General features: G+C 44.9%; 1 protein-coding gene across 2 annotated transcripts in view; it reads left to right on the top strand.

The window, feature by feature from the left end:
- Positions 1 to 5,055: 5,055 nt before the first annotated feature.
- The window catches only part of GRIK2 (glutamate ionotropic receptor kainate type subunit 2), a 641,722-nt gene continuing 632,249 nt past the window's right edge, over positions 5,056 to 14,528 (top strand). For both annotated transcript variants that reach the window (XM_057311163.1, XM_057311164.1), the window contains exons 1-2: positions 5,056 to 5,209; positions 10,456 to 10,862. In XM_057311163.1, coding sequence (XP_057167146.1) covers positions 10,748 to 10,862 — 115 coding nt within the window. In that variant the 5' untranslated portion in view covers positions 5,056 to 5,209; positions 10,456 to 10,747. The remainder of the gene's footprint in view (positions 5,210 to 10,455; positions 10,863 to 14,528) is intronic.

Below are 14,528 nucleotides of genomic sequence, written 5' to 3'. Positions count from 1 at the left end.
CTTCCACTTCCTGTTTTCTCCTTCCTTTCTCTTCCCCTCCTGAAAAATTCAGTATGTTAACGACTGGGTAGAACCAAGCAAGCAGGCACCTTTATAAGAGTTAGGATGGTAGGAGCCAGAGAATAGTAAGGAAGGTATCTATGGAGCAAGGCAGCCCACCACGGGGCTTTAGAACTCACGTAGGAAAAGTAGGCCCTCGACACCACACTTACAAACCACTTTACCTGTTACCAATTCCTCCTGTCCCTTGAATTAATGGACCCTTCTATCCAAGGCTAACCCCTCTGCTTGTCTCCTCAATCCCATCCTCTCTTGACTAGTTAAGGACATCCATCCATCTCTTCTCCAACATCAGTTGATTTACTCCCATCAGAATACTAATATTCTGTATTATATTCTGTTTAAAAATAAAATGCCTTGACTCCACCTTGTTCTTTAGATACTGCCCTGTTTCTCCTCTCTAGAGCAAAATTCCTTGAAGGAAAAATGGTTTTATTCTCTGTCTTCAATTCCTCTCTTCCTATTCTTTCCTGAACTTATTTCAGGCATGCTTTAATCTCTACCACTGCTCCATCAAGCTCACTGGTGGCTTCCACATCATTAAATCAAGTGGCCAATTCTTAGTGCTCATTCATCTCACCTATCAGCAGCATTTAGCATAGCTGAGCAGACACTCGTTTGGGGGATTACTTTGTTTATTAGGCTTTTGGGAAAAATCTTAGTTCACTCAGCTTTACTTAAAAATAATCTGTAATCTGACCTTTTTTTTTTTTTTTTTTTTTTTTACCATCCTCATGCTACTCTCCTGGTACTGTCCACAGTCGACTCTTCTCTGGATTATTACAGTAGCCTCCTAAATGGTTGTCTTGCTTACACGCCGCCCTTTATTAAGTCTAGGCAATCTTAATAGCACAGTCAGAGGTATCCTTTTACATTTATGTCAGACCGTACTTCTCCTCTGGTAACGCCCCCCCCCCCCCCCCACAAGGCTTCGGTATTGTTTTTAGAGAAAAATCCAAAATCCTCTAGGATCCAACCCTCCGCTCCTCTCTGACTGGATTTTCTATCAATCTCCTGTCTCATCTCTGGGAATTGGCTTCACTGATCTTCCTTAGGGGCTTTACACTTGTTCTAATCACAGGACCTTGACACTTGCTGTTTCCTCTTCTCCCAACTATGTACGCAGATCTCTCCCTTACTTCCTTCAGAGTTCTACTCCAATGTCAACTACCTAGGGAGACCTTCCCTGACCACCCTATGTAAAACAATACCTTCCCCCATGCCCATGTTCCCATCATGCCCTTTTCTGCTCATTTTGCCTTATTTTTCTCTACAACACACCTTGCTGTCTGACATCTTGTATATTTGCTTGTCTATTTATTTATTGTCTATCTTCCTGCCACTTAACTGCCCTCAGTGAGGGCAGGGATTTTGTTTAATTTGTTTACTGCCATTTTGCTAGCACTGGAGCACTGCCTGACAGATAGTAAGTACTCAGTAAATATATTGAGAGGTTTCAGAAATGAATAATAGATCCCAGTCTTCAAGGTCAAATATTAATTATTCTGAGAGAAAAATCCATTAAGTCATTATGAGTTATTAATACCTCAGTGTAATTTATGTCCAATTACAGCTAAGAAGACTTGAGGGAATGGGGACAGGTGGGAATCAGGACAGCTAGCATCCAGGAATCATCCTTAATGCACTCCGACTCTAAGGTTCTTTTTGTTGCTGCTTAGATTTCATCAGCTGTAAAATGATGTTGCCGGACTAGATTGGAAGTTTTTAGCCTAGGATCTAGGGACTGGATTCCCGCACAATGAGTTTCAGGGGATATGTGTATCTTCTATTGCTGTATGAAAAATTTCAAGGCCATGTAAACGTGTACATTTTTTTTTTCCAGATGAGAGAAAGTTCTGTGACCCTGAAATGGAGTAGAAGTCCTTGAAGTCTCTTTTAGTCTTAACTTCATATGATTCTAAGTTTTGAAAGAGGATAACAGGAGACAGCCTGATGCCGCTCTGCACAGCTAGCGGTCTTCCTTCTGCCACAGCCTGAGCAAGTCACTCCTCTTTTCTCGCTTTGTTTTGTGTGACTTGTACATGAAGGCTTGGGACTAAATGATCCAAAGTAATACCTTTTGATTGTAATTCAGTACAAACAAAACACACCAAAACAGACAAACAAACAAAACCTGTAGTCAGCTCGGGAATTCAGACTGGTCCTTGCTGGGCCCTCAGGAGGCAGAACTGTAGACCTGCTGAAGTTCTAAGAGTACTTTGAGAGGTAAGAGAGGGAAGATAGAGAGGTGGTTCCTGCATAAGACTCTAGCTGAGGGACTCAGTGACCTCCTCAGAGACAGAAGATTAATTCTTACAGATGGATGAGTAGGAATGGAGAAGAAAAATCTTCACTGTTGCCCCTAAAGAGACTTGGAATCTGATTGTTTCATGTATAACCTCATAAGTGCTGAAATAAATTATGGAAAATATCTCCTTATAGTGTTGTAGAATTTTATTTTGAAGGGTTAAATGGGTGTGTGTAGTCTAATGCTCCCTTGTTATTCTACTTTTCTCATTAGAATTCAGATAACATTTTGTTATTGAGGAAATGAATTTGTCACAACATGCATAATTTTGATTTGTTTCATTCTCTTAGCTCTCTCCCCCTGCCCTCCAAGCCCTTGCTAGTGCCTGCTATTTCTTTCTTTATAAATGTGTCCTGGTTGCTCTGGAAAAGAAATTTATGACTAGGTTCTAAGAATACACATAGCACTTAGAGGAAGTTGTTTGAAGCCTCTCCTTTCCCAGATAAAAGGAGGTAGGGGACAACTGTGTGGGATGTGGAAGGTTGATCCAGTAATCCCCTCATTCGTTCGTTCAGCACCCACTGCATGCCAAACCCTATGCTTAACACTTAAAGTCAAATGAGACACGCTCCCTGTTCTATTCTCTCACAGCCACAACAGAACAGAGCAGGATGCCCTCACCCAGGGATTTGCTCTGGCATCTACTCTGTGTGCAGCGTTTTGCTCCTCCCTCCCTGGAAGTGGGGAAGCCGGATTGTATGATGACAAGGAGAGTGTCTTTGGCCAGTAGACAAGTTGTCTCCATTCCTCCTGCGGGGGAATGGGACTGAATAGGGTATTTTTTCCGGGCCTGGCCCAAACTGGGCTGTGCCTCGAGGGCCCATTAGGCTGCAGGTCACAGCAGCTGGAGCCCAGGCGCCCAGAGCCAGTCACGCGTCTGTGCTGCCCGCTCCACGAAGCACAATGGAGTCATTGACTATTTATTTACTCCGTACAACAAGGCTGCTGTTGACTTAATTACGGGAGCCTCCCTGCCACCCCCTGGATCTTTAAATGACTAAAAGATTCTCCATTGCAGCTAACTAATCTGTCCTTAACCTCTATGAGTCCTGAGTCTCCCCAACCTGGGCGGGCTCAGTAGGCATGTAGGAGGCACAGAGATTCCGCGGTGGTGTCCAAGAAGCTAGAGACTGGTGATTTTGCTTGAGATCCAGGTAGGGTTTGGCAGGACTGTTTCGGTGTGTTGGAGGACTAGGCTGAATCAGGCGCTAGCCCCAGGGCATGGAGGGTGGCAATGCTGAGCCAGGCTCCGGCTTAATTGCTAGGGGGTTGCAAAGAAAGAAACAACTAAAGGACAAACTCTTGTCTCCAGCGAAAGACAATCAGTGCCTGGAGGCGCAGAGCCTATCGACTTCCGGGCCTTCAAAATTAGATTTGAGTGCCTCCGGGGATCAGGGCTGCTGAGGACTCCGCAGAGCCTCGGGATCTCACCTGGCCCCTTCCTCTTACAGCCCGTTTGCAAATTGTCTCCAGGCTCAGGGGTGGCCTGTTCCCGCTCAGCCTCACTTAAACCTTCTCGAGAATCTCTGCTCGCCAACTTCCTCCCAGGGCAACTTGCTAAGTCTCTGCTCTAGTTAATATTGTAGGGCCGAGGATAAAATAGCAATGGTATTGAATAGATGTTGACTTATCCGACCCAGAGGAGCAGGAATCAGAGATTGTTTGCAGAAGCTAATCGTTTCTGCCGAGAAGCAGGGGAAGCCTGTAGTGCTCGCCGCTAGAGGCTCCTCCCTGAAGCCGAGCCACGGGAAGACTCCCTGTTTTAGGTGCTCCTCCCCACCTCCGGCCCAATAAAAAATCCTCTAGGGAATTTAGACGGTCGGCCGCCTGGCCCGGACTGCGCCCCAGGCTCCTTTTTTTCCAGTCTTTGAATTTGCGACCTCAGGTTTGGCGCCCGCGAGATCTCAAACCCAACTTCTTTCTGCAATTTGCTTGGGTTGATAGTTCAAGGACCTGGGCGGGGGAGCCGTTTGTCATTAGGCACCAGATAGGCACAGAGACTTCTCGGCAACACCCCCTCCCCCGACCCTCGGGAGAGAGCTTCCAGCAACCGAGGCGAGGAGAGGTGAGGTGCGCGGATTCTAGGCTTCTAAGGGGGTACGGGCAGCGCGGGGGGAGCGCATTAGAGTGTACACAGGGGGTGTAGGTGGGGGTAAGTCGCAGGTCAAAATTTTTACCGCAAACCTCAAAGGGAAATGACTGTAGTTGGGCTAAAAGGGCCACTTTGGAGGCTACTAGCTGCTACCCAAATCCTGACAGTGGACAAGTTTCGTTGCTATGGTTTCGAAGAGGTATAAACCCCACCACCCAGAACCAAACGTGCTAGGGCTCCTTATATGTGTTGTCACCACGCAGGGCCCCGCGAATTCCTTGGGGGTTTGCATCACTCCCTGACCGAACATCTCAGTCCCGGTCCCTCCACCCCAGAGGAGGCGGGGGGTGTGCACAGGAGATGAAGTCCCGGCCAGGGGATTTTTAACGTCCAAGCCTGGAGGTGCCCAGAATTCTCGCACTTCCGCTCCTGTGGTCCAGGGGCGAGCGCTGCGTCCTAGTGGCCGCAGCCGCCGGGAGTGTGCAGGGGCCGCGGGGAAAGGAGCGCGGCGCCTTTAAAGCAAGAGGCGAGGAACCCCCGCCAGGAGGCGTGTCTGTCTCCGCTGCCGCCGCCGCCGCCGCCGCCGCTGCTCCACGGTCTCCGTCTCCGCCGCCGCCGTCACTCGCGCTCGGCGCCCGCGGCTGCGCTCCTCTGTCCGGGAGCCGCAGACTTCCCGCCCGACCTCCTCCGGCAGCTCCTCCCCGAGGACCACCCCTCCCCCTCCCTGCCTGCCTCACCCGCAGCGAGAGGTAAGGACTCCCCCCGGCGGGCTCTGCTCGGGGCTGCCTCCCGAGGTGTATGTTCCCACAGGAGGGACCAGGGGTGGGCGAGGGGCTTTTAACGCCCGGAGCGGAAGAAGGCGAACAGCAGCGCCGCGGAGCCCGGTGCGCTCGGGGCACCCGCTGGACCGATTCGCTGTGAGTGGCTTTGTCCCGCTCGCCTCAGCCAATTCCCGTCAAGGATACAACTGGCTCGCTTGGCTGCGGGCGCTCGCGTTCTCCACAGAAAATAATTTAATAAGTGGACGTGTCAGGAAGTGGCCTCAGCTACTGGGACTCACGCGAGGCGAACAGGGACAGATGGCAAGAATCTGTGTATCTGCCTGCGGGTTTGAAGAACTCCTCAGCCTTCCTTCCATCCGCCCATTTTTCCATTAACCCTGCTCTTTAGTTCTGTGAAGTACAGACATTCATTTTAACCAGTGCCAGTGTTGAGAGCTTCTGAAAAAACTCTCGGAGGGCGCCCCATTAGGGTAGGGGGAGTCACCCACCAGGGTGGATCATAAACGGTAAAAACTTTTAATGACTCTCATCCCCTGACATTTTTACCTTCAAGGAGTTCTTTACTAAACACCACGACCTAGCTGAGACTCCTTAGATAATAATTTCCAGTTTAGGGAGTAGGGGACGTTAGAAAACTTACTACTACTATCCTTTTGGTAACACACAGATCACCTTCTAGCATTTCTTCATCTTCATACTGTAAGTATTCTGTCACCAGAAATTATCTTATGGATTAATGATTATTTTTATTTCAAAAGAGATGATTGATTCATTTGAGTCTTAATTAGCTTGTAGTTTAGTTACTGGACGATAGGTAATAATATTTCAATTTTGATTTGCCTAACTTTTTATGGGAACCAGTCCTGTAACCATCAACACGGCTTTCAATGGCCTTACAAACTTATGAAACAAACAAACAAACAAACAAAATGAAACACACAGAAGGAAGGTTATTGAGAAATAAGAGATGCTTGGAAGTCTTACCTGTTTGTTTTCTTCTATTAAAACCCACTGGGGATTGCACAGACTAAAATTTTTAAAAAGAAAAAAAAAAAAAAAGGATTCCAGGACATGTAAAGCTATTCCAATTCAATTTCTTAATTAAGACACACTTATTTTGGACATCTAAAAATTAATTAAAACTCTAAATGTCATTAATCATCACTGCAGCAGAATGTTGGTGGAACAGCTAATATGTGTTCGGAATCACAAGGGATTGCACAGGATAGCATTCGTAGTTAGAAAGAGTGGAGTGCAAGTATGCAACAGTGTGTTTTTAACTGATACCACCTCTGACTTTATTCTCTGGCATCTCTAATGCCATGGATGAACAGCCTGTTTATTTTAGCTTAGCTTCCATACAACAGGCCACACACATGGAAGAATAGGTCAGGTGTTACTGTAAGATGAGGTTTCTCAAATGTCACATAACAGCGGGACTTCGGTGACAAGTGAAGTGGAATCCTTAGGAAAAATTCCATGTGAAAAAATTTAAATATAGATATGGCACGGAAGAACCTTTGAAACACCTTTGAAATTCAGGTTGTCCTGGGATATGTATTTGCAGTTTCTTGCAAAAGGTATAGGCATTGTCTTTTTAAACGTTATGCTGTAAGGATTATTACACATTTGTACATGCCCCAGCAGGTGGCAGCTAACTAGAATAAGATTCATTTTCACTGGGAGAATAGAAAACTAAAATTGCTTCTCAAGTAATAGTGCCCAAGAATAAGAGGTCACTAGTGTCAGTAAATATAAAAACACAATGAAAGATGAAGCTAATGGCATTTTGTTGTTGTTGTTGGAACAAGCTTTGCATGAACACGATATGCGTTTTGTTCTTTGCTAATTTATCATAGGCTTGATATCTTTTCATGTCAGCTTTCTGTGTGTGTGTGTTTGCGTTAGTGTGTAAGCTTACTTTAGATACAGCTTCTCCCTGTGTGTGCATATATGTGTGCATTTGCAGTTTGTGTCTGACCTTGGAACCTACAGAGCTTTGGCTCCTAGAAATCAAGGTTTCCATATGGTTAAAATAGACAAAAAGCAAATGAAACTATGTATTAAGGTGTGTAAATCTCACTGTTACTAAATATATGATTGTCTGACACCAAATAGTATTTTTTTCCCTGGAGAAAGAGGCAAATTACAAAACTGACACAATTTTAAAAAGAGTTCAATCGGATCAGTGAATACTATATAATGACTTTATCAATCCTTCATATAGCCTTCATATAGCCTTAGAACTATGGTGTATGGTATCAGTATTGGGGAGAAACTTGCAATAACTTCAAAATTTCCCTACTCTGAGGTATCTTCTCTACCATCAAGTCATTCCATTCTATTATTGGGGAGGTAATCTTAGGATTTTCGTTGTTTTTGTTTTAGGTTTGGGGGGGGTTTAGGGTTGTTGCTGTTTTTGTCCTGGGAGTGAGCAAAGTTTAATGAAAAAGAAGAGAATTAATCTGATTACCTTTGTAGCAGATGAAAAGCCGAAGGTAGAGAATTCAAGCAATAACTAATCGTACATTTTAGAAATGTCTTTAGCCATTGAACATTGACAGCATGTTATTCAGCATTCTGAATTCTTGGTGGTCTTTCAGGCATTGTTTTAAATACAGAGAAACAGTAGTTTAGTGCTCATGAGGGAACTCACAGTTAATGTAGATGGCTTTTGTAGTAGTATGCCTTGGAAAGGGATGACTATTAGCACATTCTGGGTATGCTAAGCAATCCCAGTAAGTCACGCTGAAATATACACACAACACAGTTGACAAAATAGTCCTCTTGACAATGTGAACAATGCAATAATTCAAAGTCCCAGACTCTGTGTAGTAGAAATATTCACATTGTCACTTCAAATGGCACATTACCCATTCAATGTACTACTTTCAATGTACTCCAGAATAAATCAATGCCTGGAGCGCTGTCCGCGGTCCTGAAGAAAGGTCGTCTCCTATCTTGCAGAAGTTCAATTAGACAGGTGGAGTTGCTGTTTGTGATGCTGAAGACTTTCAGATTAGTTGATGGATGTAAATGAACCTAATTTAGCATATGTGCAAAACTGGTTCTTTGGGGACCAATTAATAGTAAGAAAAATTTATGATGGACTTTTTACTGTTTAATATACTGGGTAAGAACTTTATGAATCTGGAAACTTGATCTTTCACTTTTCCAGCTAGATATCCAATAAATAATCCCACAAAAGCCAAATAGTTTAGAACCTAGTTTTAAGTAGAGAAGTTGCAACTGTAATGTCAAATGCCATTATGTTAACAGAATATGTGAACAAGGAGTTATGGTACATTTTGTTTTCTCAGGTTTTATTAAATGCTAACTATACTGCAAAACTGCAGTATTTTGATTAGTCACAATAGAACATGCTATTTTCAGGTAGTATATATCAATCATATTGACAGGTGAAAAAACTAAGAATATTTATTGTTGCTCTGGCTGTCATTATTATATCTGCTAGGATCAAAAGGAGAAAGAACAAATAGACTAGAATAAATGAGACAACAAATACAGAACGTATTGAACTATACATGTCTTACAGGAGATATTTTAAACATGGACTGAAGGAGTCGCTAGATACCCTTGGTTTTACCACAAGGTGTTCCTTTTAAAGTGCTCAAATAGTCAAATTATTTGATTGAATTGCCTGCTACACTGCAGAACTAGTCATTCATGATACTTATTTTTGACACTGCAGTTATGCCTCTATCTTTTTTAAAAAAGTCAATGCCCACTTAATGCTTTTGCAAAATGTAGCTTTATTCTCAAATCAGCATTTTATAATACCTTAAGAAAAAAATAGAATGAAAAAAATCACTATGATGGAATGAAAGCATTACATCATTTTCTTGCTATCTGGAATAAATAGCATTCATACCCCTCCTTATTTAAAAAATTAGATATTCTTCAAATAAGGTAGAATCTTACAATTTTTTCATAAGGTTTAACCAATGCCTTGTTAGTTGGTTATGAAAAACAGATTAATTTTAAGAAACAGGTCCAGCAGTTTGCCTTTTGTACTACTTGATCACTTAAAATATTAAAATGTAGTAATATACTTATTACTAACCATCTCAGTTTCACTAATGAATGTAAAATATTAGGACTGGGTATTTTAATCTCTATGCCTGGATGACAGCATATTACTTATTTCAACAGCAAAATGTATTTTCATGTTAAAAGAATATATACTGATGTACTTTTCTTTTCCTTGAATAAATTGCACCTGGTGAAAGCCAAGACAGTCAGCCACTGCTTGAAGACTCTAAATATTCTGACCAGGACACTAGACAATAATAAGGCATTTTTAGACAAAACTGTGACATTCAATGTTGCCCAAGCTATGATCCCACATTCTGCCTCTGGAAGAAAAACATACTCAAAAAACCAAAATGATAAGAAATTTGGGCATAAATTATTGAAGCCTTTGGAGTTGGTTATACCAACTTAAACATCATTGTCTTTTTATATAGGCACAATTATTTTAGATGAGCTAAAAAATGGCTGGGAAAATATGATTCCTTCATTTTAACTCAACACTTTCCTCCTAAAAGACCACTTGAAGAAATCTATTTTTTTTAATTCCTGGGTAGTTAAATCAAGGAATGTCCACCCAAGTTTTTAAAGACTATCTTAACTTCTGCAATTGCACTCCAATCTATATTCACTCCTGGACAAAATTTTAAGAATATAAACAAGACCTTCTTTCAACCTAACCACAGATTATATTTGCAGTAAATTCCTCTGCCTTAGACCACTTCCTTTTTTACAACTCCTAGGCAAAGTGACTTTGGCATAGCTTGTCATTTATTAAAATTCATCAGTTGATTGTAAGAAATCCGCTTGCATACACCAGTCACTCTCTTAGCAAAGACTCTTATGGAAAATAAAAGCACTTTTCTCCACGTAAATAAATCCTACTTCTTTCTTGAAACTCAAGGCGGGCGATGAGATCGGTTGCATAAGAGATATTGGGAAGCTCGCTGGCAGGGAGCCTTAACAGGCAAGCAGCTATCTCAATTTTTCTCACTTAATCTTGGCTTCACGTCAGAAGCTGTGCAGCAGTGCAGTAGAATAGGGCCTGGCAAAACCTTTGCGAGCAAAGCGCCTTTTGTGCTGGGACTGTGGCTCGGTACGGACGCCTCCGAGGTTTCCAAGGCTGGATTTCCTATTGATTTCCTCCTCCTTTGCTTCCCCAGGCTCGCGCGGCCGGACATTGTGGGTGTGCGTGCTGGATTTCTCCCGGATGCTCCCCGACTAACATGGATGTCCCACCATCCCTTGCAGTGGAAGGTTGCTCCTTGGCGCAGTGAGTGAGGAACATGCAGCGATTGCTAATGGGTTTGGGAAGCGGAGACTCCTTCCTCTCTCTGTGACCATGCCGTGATCGTGTCTGCGGCCACCACTCGACGCATCCTCATTCCTACCCGAACCGGGAGCCTAACGCTAGATCGGGGAAGTGGGTGCCGCGCGTGTGGACACAGAAACACCATGAAGATTATTTCCCCGATTCTAAGTAATCCAGTCTTCAGGCGCACCATTAAACTCCTGCTCTGCTTACTGTGGATTGGATATTCCCAAGGAACCACACATGTATTAAGATTTGGTAAGATTCCCCATCTCTCTCTATTGCCTGGTATCCGCCTCCGAGGCAGCCGGATGTAAACAGGCGGGCTCACTCTGACAGGCGGGTGGGCTCAATGCGTTCTGACCTGTTCGCTGCTCCGGAGCCTCCCGGGGTTTTAAAGAACCCCCGCGTGTCACTTCATTTTCTTTTCTCTTTCTTTTATTAAAAAAAAAAAGAGGAAAAATTGGCCCCGGGAGGGTGAAGTGAGTGCCAGTGTGTGGTGGTGGTCGCTGCATTACCTCCACGCAGTAGCCAGAGATGGTGATGACGCGGGGGGCACAGCCGGCGGTTGCGCCCGCCGGTCTCCGCGGGAGCCTTCCGGGCTTGGCGGGCTGGAAGCGCGCGCCGGGGCTCCACGCCTCTCAGCTTGCGGGGCTCAAGAGTCAGTATCTGGTAACTCTTTGACAAGTTGGCGTCTGTCCGCTTCTGTCTGGGACCCGGACAGGTCCGCAAGTGAAAAGCGCTAACCCTTTTCATTTCTTTTGTCCTCGGAGAGCCTTTTAGATTAATTTCACCGCTTTTCCAGCCCCTGGTGCCCTTACGGGAACACGGCGCTTTTCAAAATATTTTTGTAAGAGAGAAGGCTCTACTTAGCAAGAGGAGGCTGCTGCTTAGCTGAAATGAAATAGCGTCATAAGAAAAGGATTTTATTTTGTTTTTAACTTGTGAGTCCTCCTCTCACAGCTTTCTTACCGCGTCCTGATCTAATGAATGATTAACAGTGGTGATTGGGGCGGAGAGTAGCTGTGTATGGGCGTCTAAGTATGCATCTTTATTTCATTGTGGCATGATAAAAGAGTAGAGTGGCAGTTATATAGTAGAGGAATCTATTACTTTCCTAAGGAATCAGGGTTCCTTTAGAGCTCCAAGGAAAATTTGAACGTGGGATTCCGTGAAAACGCTGGTCAGAGGGTTTGCTTGGAGGAAATGAAGCGTTAGCAACGCTCAGCTGCTGTGGATGGCCAATGGAGTTTTAGTAGGAGCAGAACTAGTCAGGGAAAGTTCCCTTAAGTAGATAAGAGGGAGAGAGGAGAAAGCAAGCCAACCAGGTAAACACTCCCACTGTGGGCGCCTTCTTTGACAGTTCAAGTGGATTTAGACCAAAGAGTGCAAGAAACCATATAATCCTGAGCATGTGTCTTTGGGAGCAAAACAGATACATTAAGTCAGTCAAATTTAAATTGAAGTGATTGCCTGCATCTCCTATCATGTCAGCAGCATCGTCTCTCTTTCCTTTTTCCCATGTGCTTTTTCTGTAATGATAAAATCTCTCATCTTTCGCAGGCTATGTGAAACCAGGGTAGGAATGCTTTTCACATATTTAAAAAAGGGAATCCTACCATTCCCTCCCCTCATTCAACACGTGAACACCTGGAGTCCAGAAGGCTGGTAATGACAAGAGAGAGACTACAGGTTATATCTAAATTCTTACTGTAGCTTTTTTTTTTTTTTTTTTTGCTTTCTTCATGCCTTTAGATGGTACTTAAGCACGTTGCTCTTAGCAACAAGCGTCCACAGGAATGCCTGTTTCTTTGGATGAGATTAAACAGGTTCCTGTATCCTTGAAAATGTGTGTGTGTTCAGCTGTTCTCCTTCAAGCATGGTAAATGCTACTGTAAGGTAGTTTTGCCCAATATTTTGAGTAGTACGACTTACTTATTTGGAATACTGAGGTATCTTCTGAAATGTCTTTGTGAATGAGTGTGCCTTAGTGTGTTTGCTTGCGGACTGGGTGGGGAAAAAAAAAAGGAGACTTGGAGCCGAAAAACTGCCACCAATACTCTAAAGATTTAATTATTGCTGGTCTGGTCTTGCAGCACAATATTTGCTGAATCATTAGATTGTTACATTTGCTGATCATTTCATATCTTCATATTAAAAATCTTGGCGACTGTAGCAGAGTGTGTAGCAGCTTTCTAAAAGAGCTGACACACACACAAAAATATATTTTCCTAGACCAATGCTTACTAAGAATGTCCTTAAGAAATAGGAGAGTAGGAAAAGACCTTCTCACAGTGCCTTGATACCCTAAACCAACAGCTCAGTTTTTAGGTAACCTGTTATTTTCTCCATTAACTTCAAACATCTTCCACGTGGAGATCTATTTTCTCTGATTTCTGCCCTGAGTTATGGGGAAGGATTCTGTACATTGTAATTGTTGGACCTTTTCCCCTCTTGGGGCTATTTGGAGGTAATACTTTTGGGTCTTTTTTTGTTGTTGTTATTGTTATGGTTTTGTTTTGTTTTCATTCTGGGGAAAACATGTTTTGAGTAGACTGGGTGGTTGGTTGAGAGTGTATAAGCCATTTTTGAGAAAGGTTAATTTCAACTTCGACTCAAAGGACCAACCAAAGCCTCCTCCTTAGCTCGGTGTCTTGTAAGTGTAGGGTTTGGATTTGCTGCTAAAGCAGCTATGCCCCGGCAGTGGCCTGCCAGGTGCAGGTGAGAAGTGCTACCAATGCTGAAGAGGTGGTAACTAGTCCCTTCCCCACTTCCCCCACCGACGAGGCTTGACTAGCAGCCGCCAGCCACCCAGCGACTCCGCCTCAGTACTATGGCAACTGCTGAGCCCCGCGAGGAAACTGTCCCAGCCCCCCTTCCCGTCAGGTGGTGGAGAACCACCCTCTAGGGCTCTATGCTGTCCTTTCTACCCTTAACCCCCGCCCTCCATGTCCCCCTACCCCCCAAGGGCCGTAACTTGACCCTGACCCTGTGTCCTCCTATCAAAGTCTGTGGATTGGGGAGCTGTCTGCACAGGACGCCGACCCTTGCCTAATCCCCTGCGATCCTCCGCAGGTCTTCCGGGTACAAAGCTCAATCGCTTGCACTGGGGCTTTCTGCGCACCCGCTCTCATCTCTCTCTCCCCCCCCCCCCTCTTTCTTTCTCTCTGGCGTGCTCGCTCTCTCTCTCTCTCTCTCTCTCGATTATACACACACACCGCAGGCAAATGCACTCTCGCGATGCAAGTCTGACACTTTGGCACAATGACTCCTCTCTAGTGGCCAAGAAACTTAGGCAGCTACGCCTGGGAGTGCCTCTGTCCGGGCACACACCCCTCCTACCCTGACAGGCTTCCTCTGAACTTCACACCCGGGCCTGTTCCTCGTACCGCTTAGCAAACGTCTCCGAGAGAAGGTGCCTGGAGCACTGACCCTAGCGCGGTTTTCCTTAGCTTTAAGACAGCCCAGAGCAGTGAGGGAAGGCACCTATGGTCAGCTAAGAGTCAACTCCTCGGAAGCGAGGGGGCTGGCGCTTCTCCGTGGGTTGCGGCTGTTTTCGTCTCTGATCCCGGCTGTGCACACCTTGGCTTCTCCACAGCGCCCACCTAGTGAGAGGATATCAAGGGACAGATGGATACCGGACAGTTAAGAGTCAGTTGCCCCACTCCAGGTCAGGTCAAACGTTCTCAGAGCCAGCTTTTCCAGGTGCCTGAGAAGCCCCCACTCCCACCGCTGCCCAGGCACTTTGGGTCCCAGGGCTATGTAAATGAGGCACCTTTGTGTCTCCGCAGCTGCGTCCTGGCCCTGCGTGTGGCTGGAGAGGGCAAAGGCAGGATTCTTCCTTCCGTTCGCGGGGGCGTGCCCCCAATACCACAGTCTCCCTGCTAAAACTACTGCAGCTCTCGGTACTTGAACACTGCATCT

Source organism: Ursus arctos, unplaced genomic scaffold, assembly GCF_023065955.2.
Source record: "Ursus arctos isolate Adak ecotype North America unplaced genomic scaffold, UrsArc2.0 scaffold_13, whole genome shotgun sequence".
Taxonomy (NCBI): domain Eukaryota; kingdom Metazoa; phylum Chordata; class Mammalia; order Carnivora; family Ursidae; genus Ursus; species Ursus arctos.
This window is presented reverse-complemented; position numbering and strand designations above follow the sequence as displayed.